This window comes from Ambystoma mexicanum, chromosome 4p (genome assembly GCF_040938575.1).
Source record: "Ambystoma mexicanum isolate Mex_15411 chromosome 4p, UKY_AmexF1_1, whole genome shotgun sequence".
NCBI classification, from domain to species: domain Eukaryota; kingdom Metazoa; phylum Chordata; class Amphibia; order Caudata; family Ambystomatidae; genus Ambystoma; species Ambystoma mexicanum.
Genome location: NC_090927.1, coordinates 859,252,034 through 859,266,792, shown reverse-complemented (window position 1 = coordinate 859,266,792; position 14,759 = coordinate 859,252,034). Strand labels below are relative to the sequence as shown.

Sequence of the window (14,759 nt, the reverse complement as noted above, 5' to 3'; positions counted from 1 at the left end):
GTTCCAAATAATACTGGGGATACCTTGGTTGGAAACACATAATCCTTTTATTGATTGGCAAGAGAAGAGAATAACCTTCCCAGATTGTGCACATACTTGTTACCCGGAAAAACCCTTGAACCAAGGCCTGGCCACAGTTGCTACTCCAGTCGTGCAGTTACCTCAGGAATATCAAGAATTCCAGGATGTTTTCCAAAAACAACAGGCCAACACCTTGCCACCTCACAGATCATAGGATTGTCAAATCGATCTCATACCCGGTGCACAACCTCCATGTAGTAGGATCTACGCCCTTACGGAACCCGAAAACCTTCACCTGTGACAATACTTGGACCAATACCTTGCTAATGGCTTCATTCGTCCATCCAAGTCCGCTGCATCTTCAGCTTTGCTCTTCGTGCCTAAAACGGAGGGTGACCTCAGAACGTGTATAGACTACCGCGCGTTAAATCAGATCACGGTTAAAAACTGATACCCATTGCCTCTGATCCCCAAATTAGAAGATCAAGTAAAGGACGCTTGCATCTACACTAAATTAGATCTCCGAGGGGCACATCATCTGGTACGTGTAAAGAAAGGCGACGAATGGAAGACTGCCTTTCGCACTAAGTACGGGTTATTGGAATACCAGTTGATGCCCTTCGGGTTGTGCAATGCACCAGCAGCCTTCCAGTATTTTATGAACAATGTCCTTCGTGAACTCATCGACATCTGTGTTGTCGTATACATAGACGATATTCTAGTGTACGCCTCCTCAGAATCAGACCACGTGAAGCACATTCGTGCAGTCCTCGAGAAACTACGCCAGCACAAGTTATATGCAAAATTGGAAAAATGCGTTTTTCATGCTATGCAAGTTGAATTCCTTGGATTTATCCTGACTCCAAAAGGAGTCCAAATGGACTCTCGAAAGGTGGACGCAATTCTCAGGTGGCCATCACCCAGTTAGTTAAAGGGGTACAAAGCATGCTCAGATTTGCTAATTTCTACCGCAGATTCATTCCGGATTTCTCACATGTTGTACACCCTATCACAGCACTTTTGCGAAAAAACAAACGCTTCTTGTGGACCGAAGAAGCTGAAAAGGCCTTCCAAGAGCTGAAAGCAAAATTCACATCTGCACCTGTCTTAAAGCATCCACGCCCTGAACTTCCATACATAGTTGAAACTGATGCATCCAGTTTAGACATGGGAGCTGTCCTGTCCCAGAAGGATCGTGAAACCAGTCAACTTCACCCAGTAGCATTTTGGTCCAGAAAGTTCTCTGCACCCGAATTAAACTATGCGGTTACCGACAAAGAGTTATTAGCCATCAAATCCGCCTTCAAGGCTTGGCAGCATTATCTTCTCGGTGCCAGGCATACCATTACTGTAATCACCGATCACCGATACCTGCAGTATTTAAAAACAGCCAAGGCCCAATCGTCGCGCCAACTTCGATGGGCATTGTTCTTTGCCGAGTTCGATTTCGTGATCACTTATCGACCAGGCTGTAAAAATGGCAAGGTAGATGCCTTATCCCGAATAGGGATGGGAGAAGCATATGCGAACCCAGAACCGGTGCCTATAATTTCAGAACAAAGAATTCTTGGCATAACTACTCTACAGACACTAGAGGATATTCAGGTAAAGATGCAACAACTCTTCGATCCAACAGCCATGCAGGACTGGGTAAAGAAAGGCCCGGACTACTCAGTCATCAATGACCTACCTTATTATCAAGGGCGACTATTTCTATCACACAAGGAACTACAAGAACTAGTCATCTCCAATTATCATGACACCCGGCACCCAGGTATCGCAAAAACTGAAGCTAAAATTAAGAGACAATTCTGGTGGCCTATCTGGCGAAAAGAAATAAAGTCATTTGTGATGTCTTGTGGCATTTGGGCCCAAAACAAAAGTCAGAAGGAAAAACCAACTGACCTTTTACAACCTTTGGATATTGCACCTACACCATGACACACCTTATCTTTAGACTTTATTACAGATCTACCTCCATGTAATGGAGGTAACACCATTCTAGTTATTGTGGATCTGTTTTCCAAAATGGCCCACTTTATTCCTTTAAAGGGATTACCTTCTGCTTCAATTCTGGCCAAGGAGTTTCTCGAAAACATTGTTCGAATACACGGATTTCCTTTCGTATTGGTCTCTGACCGAGGTAGTCAATTCATTTCACATTTTTGGAAGAAATTACCGCAAATCGACGTGAGGTTATCAACCAGTTACCATCCCCAGACCGATGCTCAGACGGAGAGGACCAACCAGACTCTTGAACAGTACCTACGTTGTATGCTACACCAGACCGAAAGTAATTGGAAAGATGTTTTATGGATTTCCGAGTATGAATACAATAACTCTGTACATTCAGGAACCGGACAAAGCCCCTTTTATACCTTATATGGACATCATCCTCGAACCTCAGAGCTAGATTCGCCTCAGCATTTAGAAATGCCCGCAGTTAGTCTTTTACACTCAACTATTACACATGCCTTTAAAGATGCAACAGAACATTTGAAACAAGCAAAAGAGAAATATAAGAAAAACACTGATCAACATAGAAGTGAAACTCCACGATACCAGATTGGGGATCAAGTTTGGCTGGCTACAAAACAAATACCTCTGAAGGCAACTCAGACTTTTAACCCTAGATATTTGGGACCTTACACCATTAAGGCCATTATCAACCCGGCGGCCATCAAATTGGAATTACCCTCTAATATGCAAATTCATCCCGTCTTTCATGTTTCACTTTTAAAACCAGTTCAACCAGGAACAAGATTAACCAAACCACCCGACCCCATCTTGATAGATGGAGAACCTGAATTCGAGGTAAAAAATATCCTGAACTCCAAGATGGTTAAATCAAAACATTAATAGATTGGAAGGGCTACGGACCACAAGAAAGGTCATGGGAGCCTAGTGACCACGTTCATGCACCTCGGTTAGTGAAGAAATTCCATCGAGACTTCCCAGACAAACCAGGGCCAAGGGGAAGAACAACTTTAGGAGGGGCCTTGGGGGTAGGGGGGGTGCTGTCATGATGCCTACCCCCAGGCATCAGGACCAAGCTCATCAGCTCCAGGAGCAGGCATCCAGATACTTATTAAAGCCCCAACAGCCCCGGCTGGGGGCTGTTTGGGTTCAGTCCTGGCGCCTTAGGCGCCAGGCTCATAGACTTTACTTACCTGATGCAGACCATGCTGCTAGTGAATCCAAGCCAACGTGAGGCCTGGATAGGACTATTTTTCTACAGGGACTATTCTTTACTCGGGCGTGGTTCTAGGGAACTTCTTACCTGGAACTACTTTGGAGGCTATTTAAACCACGCCTGAACAACAGCACACGCTTCGCATTATTCTGCATCCAGCAGCGTAACGCTCATCGTGCCTGCAGTCTGCATCGTCTTCTGCCACGCCCGCCTCGAATCTGGAGCTCCTAAAACCAAGAGGAAAGAAAAGGATAAGATTAGAAAACGTACTATTTCGAATTCCTCACCTGATCCATCTCGCCTCCGGACCTGGAAAGAACATCATTTCTGTACGTGTCGCATCTTCAGTTGCAGCGCTGCGCCGTACTCACCAGTCCTCGCAGCATCTTTCGATTCAGCGCTGCTTCCATCATTTCTTCGCCGAACTCTGGCATCTGAGGGACAAAAGAAAACAACAAGGTGAGCAGAGAAAACCAACAAATAAAATAGTTATCATCATAGACTTACCTGATTACCACCGGAGGCATTATTCTATAACTCTCCACATCTTCATGTCCCGCAACTGCAAACGGAGAGAAAACACGTTAAACACCGGCAACATTTACCGGACGGCGTCGGGTAATACAAACTCTTACCTGAGCGCCACCAACTGCCACGAGGGGTATCTTCGCACGGTCTTAGTTGCAACACAAGGAAGGAAGGGGGGGAACAAGAGTGAATTATCGGACATATTCAACTTTATGAACTTGATACTTCCCAAACTTTGCCAGGAATCTCAGAGTCAATACTCTCCGGAACTCTCCCACGCCTTCAAACCAATGAAGTAACTGGCATCAACGCGCCCCTGCAATCTACGCAGGATGGAGAGCTCATCATTTAAATACATACGGTGAGGTTCCAAAAAGGGGATATCGGAGGTGACAAGGAGGGAGAACGAGAACATTGGGAGGGAGCTATCACTCATGTCCACGGGTGGTTAAATCCCTTTCTCCACTTGCAGGAGAATACTTCTATGGATCAAGCAGACTGGATTAGGCAGGCCAGTCCAGACAGTAATCTCGGCACTACGCATCACGTTGGTGGAGACCGCAGCTGTACGGGCCCGATCGACGCCTCTGTGGGATCCAGGTGAGCGTAACAGCGGGCTGGAGCTACCTGATAACTATTTCAACTATTTCACATCAGAGGCATCCTTTGTAAGATAGCTATTTTGCCACAAGTGAAGCATGACCATCGACTGTTTGGAGAACATGGTATACTGCGAGACACCACCTTTACTGCCACCCGTCTACCCTCGTACTTTTGGATATATAGGTTTACAGATTTTCACATATTTGCAGCTTTGTACTTTTTCAATCTTGTAAGCATGTAATCTGCAATTTGGAATGTGCCACGGCATTGTACATATCTCAAATTTGGTTATCCACAACTCAATTGTGACAACATGCCGCCTTGCGCAACACAAATACCATAACACGTAATACCATCACCCCTTCTTGGGATGATGGGCTGGTGAAATGGAATGAGAGTAAACCACATGTTTTCCCTTATAGACTAACACATAATTTATAACCAAAACACAAAGGCGTCTGGAATCGAACCAGTCAGTTAACCTGACTCCAAAATGAACGCCGCAAGGTCATTCCTGTACGGCGATTTTGTGCACCGCACACGTGACGCGCAGCGGCGTCATGGTAACCATAAACAAAGAGGTCTGGCGAGCAGCAGCGTTGAGAACTCCTCACGCGTGGCCGGCCAGACCCCTTGCACGAAAGCATGAGGTAAGCCCCTGTCTCTGCATAGCACAGCTGGTGCTCGTAGTCTCTCCCCCGAGCAGCGGGGGAAACTGACATGCGCTCGGCCTAAAAACGAGGACGCAGACGGGATTGCGCAATCGGATCCCGTCTGGTTTGGTATACTTGCAGAAGGAGATGGCACGCCAACATGCGGCCACCCCCACAGAAAACCATTTGAAATCTCGGTTTATAAATGATTTAAAAATGACAAAAAATGCTGGAATGCATTCGTTAGTGCTTGCAAATGCTAGTGTGATCATGCACTTGAAACTTTATTGAAAACTGCATTTTGGCCCATAGGTCCCAGGCCGCCTCACCCTCCCGTACACAGAACTACTAGCTACATGGAAAGGGTAAGCCTCCCCTTCCTTTTATTTTGTACTACTATACGTGCAGTGTGTTAATTAAGAATCACATGCAAGATTCCAAGATGGCGGACATTGGGGAGTAGATGCACCGTCTGCAGCTCCCAACTCCCAAACGGTAACAGAGCGGTGCACCGCCCTGACAGCTGTGTTAAAACACCGAGCGGAATGACGGAGGTCCCGACACCGGCGGGAGAGCATTGCGAGGCGTGGTGGGGAGGGGACCCCTGAAAACAAAGAACCTGGATGCGTAACGGCCCGGTGTCGACTCGGCGGACCAGCGCGGAGGAAGGTCGAGCCGCCCGCTGGCCTTGCCTCGTGGCTGACGCGCGGGCCATTGTGGATGAAGAAGGTGCTGGGCGGCCGGTGGCTGCCTGCGGGGGCTGTTGGAGGCAGGAGGCAGGATAGGCGGCCGGTGGAAGCTCGCAGTCGGCAAGCCCAGAGTGGAGTGGCCCAGCGGCACCGACCGAGTGCCCGCCCCGCTGGAGGAGCTGAGGTGGGGCGCCACCGTAGGAGGTGATCGTCGGAGGACCCGCAACCTTGAGCCTCGGGTGGGTGCCTCTTCCCACCAACGCTCAGCCTAGGAGGATGATGGGCAGCGGCCAGAGTACGTAGAAGAAGAGCGGAGCGACCTGGAGCTCCGGGAAGCTGCGGCCAGATGAAACCACAGCAGGAGGCTGGTGAGGGACGCGAGGGCCTCTAGTTCTACGCTTCTGAAAAGAAGGTGCGAGAGGAGGGGGCTGCCCAGGCTGCTCCCCGGGAAGTGGAGGCCCATGAAGGGGAGGGAGCGACGGCCCGTGGAATTTGTGGGCTGGGGTGGCCTCCAGAGCCTTAGTGACTGTTTATTTCAAGGGTGCTGGCACCGCATCTTGCTGTTGGCCCTACTGCAGACTCACACCCGAGTGGGGTGGTGCCTGGGGCGGCTTCTTCTTCTGGCTTCTGGAGATCGTTGCCACTGAGCCCATCCCGTGGCGTGCACACCCGACCGGGGTACCTTGGGAGCGCGACTCCTGGTGGCACGCCGGGAGGCGGGGGAGGCAGGGGGTCCGAGCATGGGGGTGCTGAACGGGGGGCCCAGTGTGGAAGGGCCGACCCACGGAGCCTCGCCTGGTGAAGGGATCACACCGGACAGAGGGCAGGAGAGACAGGCACAAGGTGGAATCAGCCCCCAGGCGGCAGCCCACAGCTTGGTCAAATGGCAATGCGCCACAAAGGGAAGAGTGGGAAACCCCTACAGCACCTACGGGAGTCCTAGGGCATCCTCCGCTCACTGTGGTCGGTGCAGGATGCAGGTGAGGGCTCGGATGGGGGAACTGGCGACTTGGAGGATAGAGGTATGATGGAGGAGACGCAACGGGAGCTGCCTCAGTAGCTGGACAGGACATACTGGGCGAGATCCAGGTGCTCCACACCAACTTGGCAAAGACATTCCAAGATCAGTTCCAGCTGATGAGGGCAGATCTTAATGAGGCTCTCGGGGAGATAATGCGAGACCTGCGGCAACTGGGCGAAAGGACTGATCTTTTGGAAATGGGTCTCCAGGAAATGGAAAAAGATACAACGGCTAATAGTGAAGCCATACAGCGCCTCGATGTGGCGACCCGGAATCTTGAGATCCAGATGGAGGATGTTGAAAACAGGTCGCGCAGAATTAATATAAGGGTGAAACAACTACCGGAGTCAGTCTCGGATAGGGACTGAAACAGGAAATCCAGGGCATCTTCGCGGACATTATAGGAGCAGCGGGCCCGGACGCCATTGAACTGGATCGCGTCCACAGGATTGGTAGGCCCGTCGGGGGGCCCACCCCTACGCTGAGAGATGTACTCGCCCCCTTTGCTAGATACGCTCAAAAGGAGGCTGTTCTTCAAGCCGCACGGAAGCCGGCACTTATAGTGTACAAAGGCCAACAGATAGCTCTATACCATGACCTGGCAAGTATCACCCTAGTCAAGAGGAGACCGATGGCGCCAGTGCTGAAAGAGCGCGGTATCCGCTATAAGTGGACTTCCATTTGGCCTTTTATTTGATTGGGAAGTCACGCAGAAGTGGATAACAACTGTCCAGGAGGGAGCCACTCTGCTACGTCTTGACCTTGATGGGGACCCCCGAGCAGGGTAGGACGAGCAGGAGATAACAGGCCATGGCAAAAGCCGTGGGAGTGGTCCACGGTAGGGGGCAAGAGGAGGAGGAGCGCGAGAGCTAACAGTGGCTCCCCGCAGGAAGGGGGGGGGGGAGTAGGGCGGAGGACGGAGTTGGCAATGGGGGGAGCTCTTGACTGAGCTTTTGGAGCGTGAGGGGTGGTGGACCTATAAGGGTGTCAGAGGAGTGTGGAGGAAGGAGGTGCAACATTTTGGGATCAGTAAGGGCAATGTGGCCCGGTAGGAGAAAGGAGAGGGAGCGGAAGAGGCATCTGCTCTGGTGCAATGGGGGGGGAGGGAGGGGAAATCCTATCCCTAGGTGGGGGTGGGAGGGCGGGACTGGTGGAGGAGGCAGGGGGTGTGGGGGAGAGGAGGGGGCAATCTCACCCACAGTTGGGGTTTCTGGGTGGAGAGAGGGGGAGGGCGGGGGCGTTCACTATGGTTGCCAATGGAGGAGGAGGGGGGGGTATAGGGCTGGGCAATACGGCAAGGAAAGGAGAGAAAGGAGTGGAAGGAAGGGGTGGAGGAGGGTATTGGTCCCAAGAAGTGGAGAAGAGCCGTGATATGGATAAAAGGGGGAAATGGCTGGCGAACTGCTTCACAACGCTGTCTTTAAGCGGTTAACGCATAATGTGAGGGGACTGAACTCCCCCCTCAAACGCACAAAACTGGAGCTTTTCACTAAATCTCAGCAGCCAGACGTGCTGGCGCTGCAGGAGACACATTTATTAAAGCGAGATCAGGGTCATCTGAGCCTGAGGGGCTTCCCACTGATCTTGTTTGCGTCGGGCCCCACGAAAAGGGGAGGTGTCGCCCTGGCTTTTGGGAAGAGCATCAACTTTAGACCCCATGATATCCTCAGGGACAGCAATGGGAGATACATTATGGTCAGAGGGGAGATATTAGGATCTCAATACACCATTGTCTCGGTGTATGGCCCCAGTGTGGGACAAGACCAATTCTTGCGGGAGACATTGGGGACTTTAGAGAATTTTGCTAGGGGGCAGGTGATAGTGATGAGGGACTTCAACCTCGCCTGGGATAGAAAGGAGGACCGGTCCCGGCTCGACAGGGAGTGAGGCGGCGCTGTCGCGTCTCCTCAGCTGAGGGCGAAATGGGTGGAGGCTGGGATGCGTGATGTATGGAGCGCAGTTCGGGGCGGGGAAGAGGGTTATACTTTTCTATCAGATGTCCATAGAACGCAGTCTCAAATTGATTATATGTGGGTCTCCAGTCTAGTTGGGCAGGTCGAAGATGTGGAGGTGGGCCCCCTTGGAATTGCCGACCACAAGGTTGTGCAAATGCATATGCGGCTGGGGAGGCGAAGGTCGGCGATATGGAGTTGGAGGTTCCTGGGGGAGCTTCTGAGGGACCAGGTGTTGCGAGAGGAGCTTGCAGACAAGATAAGGGAATTCTTCGAGAGGAATACCAGTGGGGACACAAGTCAGAGTGTGAGGTGGGATGCCTTTAAAGCGACTTTAAGGTGGGACATCATTGCTATGAAGGCGGAGAGAAGCAGATTACTGAGGGGCCTGGAAACCCAACTAGAGAATGAAGATGAAGAGGCCAGGGCGGCCGTTCAGGAGACCCCAACTAGGAAGGCACATAGGAGGTATAGGCTGGCGGAGGGGCAGTTGGGGATCTTGCGCACCAAAAAGGCAAAGGAGGCAATGCTCAGGGTTCGTCAAACATTTTACGCCAAGGCCAAAAAGGCGGACTCACTCTTAGCTCGTCTCTTGAGGGGACAAAGGGAGTAGAAGGCCATAACGGCGATTAAGAATACAGAGGGAAAGACTCACCCAGACTGAAGGGATAAAGGGGAGACTAGAAGAATTCTATGAGGCGTTGTATTCATCACAAGCATCCGACCACCCAGCCACAGAGAGAGTTCTTGGAGGTGCTCCCTCTTCCGAGACTGTCCAAAGAAGAAGGCGGGGATTTGGGCCGCCCAATCACGGAGGATGAGGTTAGGGCCGCTATAGCAATGCTTCCCCTCGGCAAGGCCCCTGGGCCAGATGGCTACCCGGCCTCCTTCTACAATGCTTTCTCCCATCTCCTGGTTCCGCATCTAACGCAATTATTTAATACATTCGGCAGGGGTGGGGGTATCACTCCCTCGATGGAGGAGGCCAAAATTTCCCTCATACACAAAGCCGGGAAGGACTCGGCGGAATGTGCCTCATACCGTCCCATTGCCCTTATAAATATGGAGGCCAAGATTTTTACCAAAATCTTGGCGAAACACCTGGAGAGGCACCTCCCTTTCTTGATTGATCAGGACCAATCAGGCTTTGTCGTAGTGAGGTAAACCGCGGATAACATTAGAAGGGTTGCCCACCTGGTGGAGAAATCGCGCAAAACGTCCACTCCGGCGGTACTTTTGGCGCTTGACGCCGAAAAGGCATTTGACCGAGTGGAGTGGTCGTTTCTATTTCAGGTGATGGAAAGGATGGGCCTGGGTACGGGAACTATACAAATGGTTTCAGCCAACTATAAGAACCGCACGTCGCGGATCTTGGTGAATGGGGAGATGTCCCAGCCGTTTAGATTGAGGCGGGGGACGAAGCAGGGTTGTACCCTCTTCCCCTTACTCTACGCAATATATTTGGATCCACTGCTTTTGGCTATTCGGGAGGCGGAGGAGATTCAAGGCATACCATTTGGTGGCAGGCAGCATAAGGTAGCGGCCTTTGCCGACGATATGTTGCTTACCCTCACAAACCCTAAGGTCTTCATTAAAGCGAGCATAGACTTACTCACCAGATTTGGGGAGCTATCAGGTTTGCGAATTAATCTCCTAAAATCAGAACTAATGAATATATTCCTGGGAAAGCAGGAGGTGACAGACGCAGGCGACCTCCCCAGTCAAGTGGAGCCCAAATGGGCTGCAGTACTTGGGAGTCCGTATTACACCCTCTCTGGCGGGATGGTGCGCAGCAAACTATGAGCCCTTATTAGCAAATATCAAGAAAGACTTACGGAGGTGGGGTGCCCTGTGACAGTCATGGCCGGGAAGGGGGGCCGTCCTCAAAATGGTGGTGCTTCCCCGAATAATGTACCTGTTCCAGGCCATCCCGCTTCCGGTCCCAGAGAGCTTTTTCAGGAGACTGGATGGGGCGGCCAAAGAGTTTATCTGGGAGGGGAAGAGGCCGCGTTTGGCTAGGCGGCTGCTAGTGGCCCCTAGAGAGAGGGGGGGGGGGGCTTGGCCTTCCCCGATTTTCGCCGCTACTACGAAGCAGCTCAATAGAGGGTGATCAGGGAATGGTTTTCTGATACCTATCTTAAGCACTGGGTAAACACGGATAGGGCTGTGGCTCGGCATCACTTGGGGGAATTACTGTGGCTCCCACGAAGATTAAGGCCTTCGCATCTATATTTAAGTTCGATCACGAAGGGGGTGGTGGATTTCTGGGACAGGGCAGTGGAGAAGCGGGGGATCACGCCCTTCCCGTCCCCGTTTACCCCAATTTTAAATAATGGGGATTTTACACCGGGGTGGAGCAAGGGGCGTTTGTACAGTGGGAGAGAGGGGGGCTGTAGAACGCTGAGGGACATGTTCAGTGGGGGAAGGGTGAAAACGTTTGAGGAATGCAAACACGAGTTCGGGGTGGGAGAACGGGAGAGGCATCGTTATTTCCAGATCAGGCACTGGGTGTTGTCAGGGGATATAAGAAAGGCGGCGACGCGGAGCCTCACGCAGTTTGAGTGATTTCTCATCACCCATGAGGGCTCCAAAGGGCTAATTTCAGACTTATATAGACAACTAGAGCAGGCAGGCCCAGCACCTACATAGGCGTATATGAAGAGCTGGCAACAGCAACCGGGTCTCAGCATGGGACAGGAGGATTCGGAAAGGCTTTGGAAGTTGATCCCAAAAGTGGCAAGAGTGGCTCAACTGCAAGAGGCATGGTATAAATATTTGTATGGCTGGCATTACACTCCAGTCCCCCTGCATGCGATGTACCCGATGACTGAGGCGAAATGCTGGAGGGGTTGTGGGTAGAGGGGATCCGCGGCCCCATATATGGTGGGATTGTTCCGCTATCAGGTCCTTCTGTAGTGGGGTCGCGCAGGCCCTCTCTCAGGCGCTGGGGGAAGAGGCCAACCAGGACCCACGGGAAATTCTGCTGGGAAAGAGAGGATTGGGGGGAGAAGTAGAGGGGAAGGGTAGAACCAAGGCAAAAGTCATCTTCACGTTGGTTGCGATGGCCCTTATTGCACAGAGGTGGAAAAGCCCCGCAATCCCGATGGAACAAGACTTGTTATGGAAAATCTGGGACATAGTCTTGATGGAATGGGCATCTTATGCAGTAAATAATATACTGTGGGACTTCCCGGCAGACTGGGGAAGAGACACTGGCATACTTGAAATGGGACTTTAGGGAGCAGTGGTGCCTCCAGAGACTGAAGCTTTTGGACATTTATGAATAACCGGGAACGGGGGGACAGGGCTGGTGGGGGGATCCGTTGGCGTTACAGTGGGGGAGAGGGGCGGGGGTTACGGATGTTCTAGATTAGAGTTTGATTTGTATTGCAGTTTTTTTTTTCTTTTCATCTTGTTCATATAAGGATGAAAACAAAAAGAATTTTTAAAAAAAAAATCACATGCAAGGCTAAACAAGTGAGAACTACTTAATTAAATAAACCCCCCCTCTCTTTTCTCCCCTCCCCTCATGTCATCCCTACAGGGAGAGGCTGTTGAGTAATGCAGACTACGCTGCCATTGTAACCTAGGAGGCACCTAAACTGATGCCCCCATAAAGCCCTGAGGAATGTGGTGTAACCACCCTGTACCACAGAAACCGGTCAGCTGTTGAATGACCTGTCCTAGTGCCCATGAAAAGAGCACAGAGTCAGTGTATTTCGAACAAGGATCATTGTATCAATGAACAGTGAGGGTCCAATTAGATTCAAAACATGTAAAAATTGAAAAAGAGGAATCCACTGGAGAACGTAGTTTTCATTCTTCAGTATTTTAGAACATATCTGAACCTGCTTGACAGAGAAAACCTATTTAAGACTTAAGAATTTCTTCATCCAGAAAGCAGCAAACACATGGACAGCCCACAGTAGCCTAACATGTGTTTTTAGCATGCCATAGTGCACCAACATGCGCTTGAAAGCCAAGACAAAGACACGTGCCCATCCCAATCTACCCCAATAAAGAAACTGTGTGTTCCTGAGTGACACTATAGAATTGGGAAACCCACAGTAGGCAAACCCACAACAGTACAAACAGTCCCTTGTGTTTTTTAACAATCCTGGCAGACCAACAGTGCATATGCGAGCAGAGGAGGAGGACTAGGTCCAGCTGCTAAATTAGACCGGAATACTACAGGGAGGTCTTGCCCAGGTGCTTTACAATCTCATATGCTGATTGGTCAGGACAATGACAATGCGCACAGGAATATGCACTACTAGACAGGTTTATAAAACTGTGCATTATATATTGAGGATATAACAGCTCTGAACTAAAAGTATTATAATTGTAAGAAATGTTTGGGAATCATTTATAAAGAGATTACAGAGGCATGCTTTCACACAGCTGTAAATGTTACTAATTGTCAGTGGAAGAAAACCAGATTGCTAAAAACCGTGATAAAACTCTTATAAATAATCCAGTCAGGATAAATAATCCAGGCAAATTCTTCCCTCAAGGGTGGTCAATGATTTTACAAATGATTTCATTACTCTTAATCACCGACCTGTACATTGTCTAGGATTTCATGGACACGATTCAATAAAGAGGTGTTCTTTTTGCTCTGCTTACTGGCTTCTAGCTCTATTGCCTTTTGTCTGTACTGCTGCATTTCTTTTTTCTTCTTGGAATCAAGCTGTAAAATGCAAATAGATGGTTTAATGAATAGGCAAAGTCGTATTAACAAATAATCATGTACATTAATTACAAGCATTTCAGTTTCGGGTCTGTGTCATACACCTCCAAACCAAAACATGTAAATGTCTCCCAAATGTCTTAAAGTTCTTTATAATCCAATATTATTACACTTCACAAAAGGTTAAAATGGAAACGAGAGCTTTTTGCGCTTAGAATAAAATTAGTCAAGTTGGGACAATCGAGGAAAGTGGCACAGCCATGATTTCTTTGGCAACGGTGAAGGCAAATCAACGGCTACTGTCTGTTATAACCAAAAGTGAGCATTAGGTTTTCGGCCATAACATTTTCAGTGAAAACTAGGGTTCGGAAATACAAGCTTTCGTTGAATGAGCTAATGTTACTATATTGAAGTCAACGGTTAAAATGGGTATACTTTAAAAAGATATACCAATATTTGTTATCATTAACAATTGATCACCATATCAATTTAAAACTTTTACGAATAAAGGAAAATATGTATAAAGTCATAACAACGTATTCATTCAACATCAACGATGGGTAGTATTACAACAGAGGCAACCAAAATAAAGAGGTGCAAAATGTATAAACGGCGAAGCATGGTGACTCAGGGCAGTCTAGATGTTTTGGACTTCAAATGCCATAATCCCTTGCCAGCAAGTTCAATGATAAAGGATCATGGAAGCAATGGTCCAAATTTTCTAGAGAATCACAATGACCAACTATGAGCTGGAAAATCTAGCATTGGCGTGTACAGACTCTTGACTGGGGTGACCTAAGTGGGGCACTGACTTCTGCAGGGGTGGCATGAAGTATGAGGGCGGGCACACACACACACACACAATAATGGGGTGGCACCTGGGGTGGACAATCAGATTCTAGGTGTAGCACATGCCACCCCCGACCACTCCCTGGACATGACTATGTCATCAAGAAGACTACAAAAAATAACACCTTCGTACGTTGGACGGTCCACTGATGGGGGTGATGTGAAAGTTTGGAGTCTGCACTTCCCTGAACTTTTATGGCTGAATTTAAGTCCCACCACTGTTTGGTTTGCAGTAATTGTTCCACCGTTATTGAAAAACGTGCACATTTGTCACCACGCATTCTAGCAGACACGAGGCAGTTTTGAATTTCTGCAAGCGATACACAACCGTCAATTAAAACAAGCAAACTGAATAAACATTGGAATGTACCTTGAAGATTGGCAAATGGACACAATACAGGGATTAGGAAACGATTTATACAGCTCAATCAAAATGGATTTAGAGTTTATAGCATGGAGTATCAAAGAGCACGTTCAGGAGACGGAGTTACACAACACCTTTGTTTGCATGGTCAATGAAGCATTGTTGTAAAAATATCGTTAAACTCTTACTCACAGAA

General features: G+C 49.3%; 1 protein-coding gene across 5 annotated transcripts in view; it reads right to left on the bottom strand.

Annotated features, from left to right (window-relative positions):
• LOC138453513 (centriolar coiled-coil protein of 110 kDa-like) overlaps positions 1-14,759 on the bottom strand; it is a 981,554-nt gene that overhangs the window by 818,617 nt on the left and 148,178 nt on the right. For all 5 annotated transcript variants that reach the window (XM_069606429.1, XM_069606425.1, XM_069606427.1 and 2 more), the window contains one exon: positions 13,222-13,350. In XM_069606429.1, the coding sequence (XP_069462530.1) occupies positions 13,222-13,350 (129 nt within the window). The remainder of the gene's footprint in view (positions 1-13,221; positions 13,351-14,759) is intronic.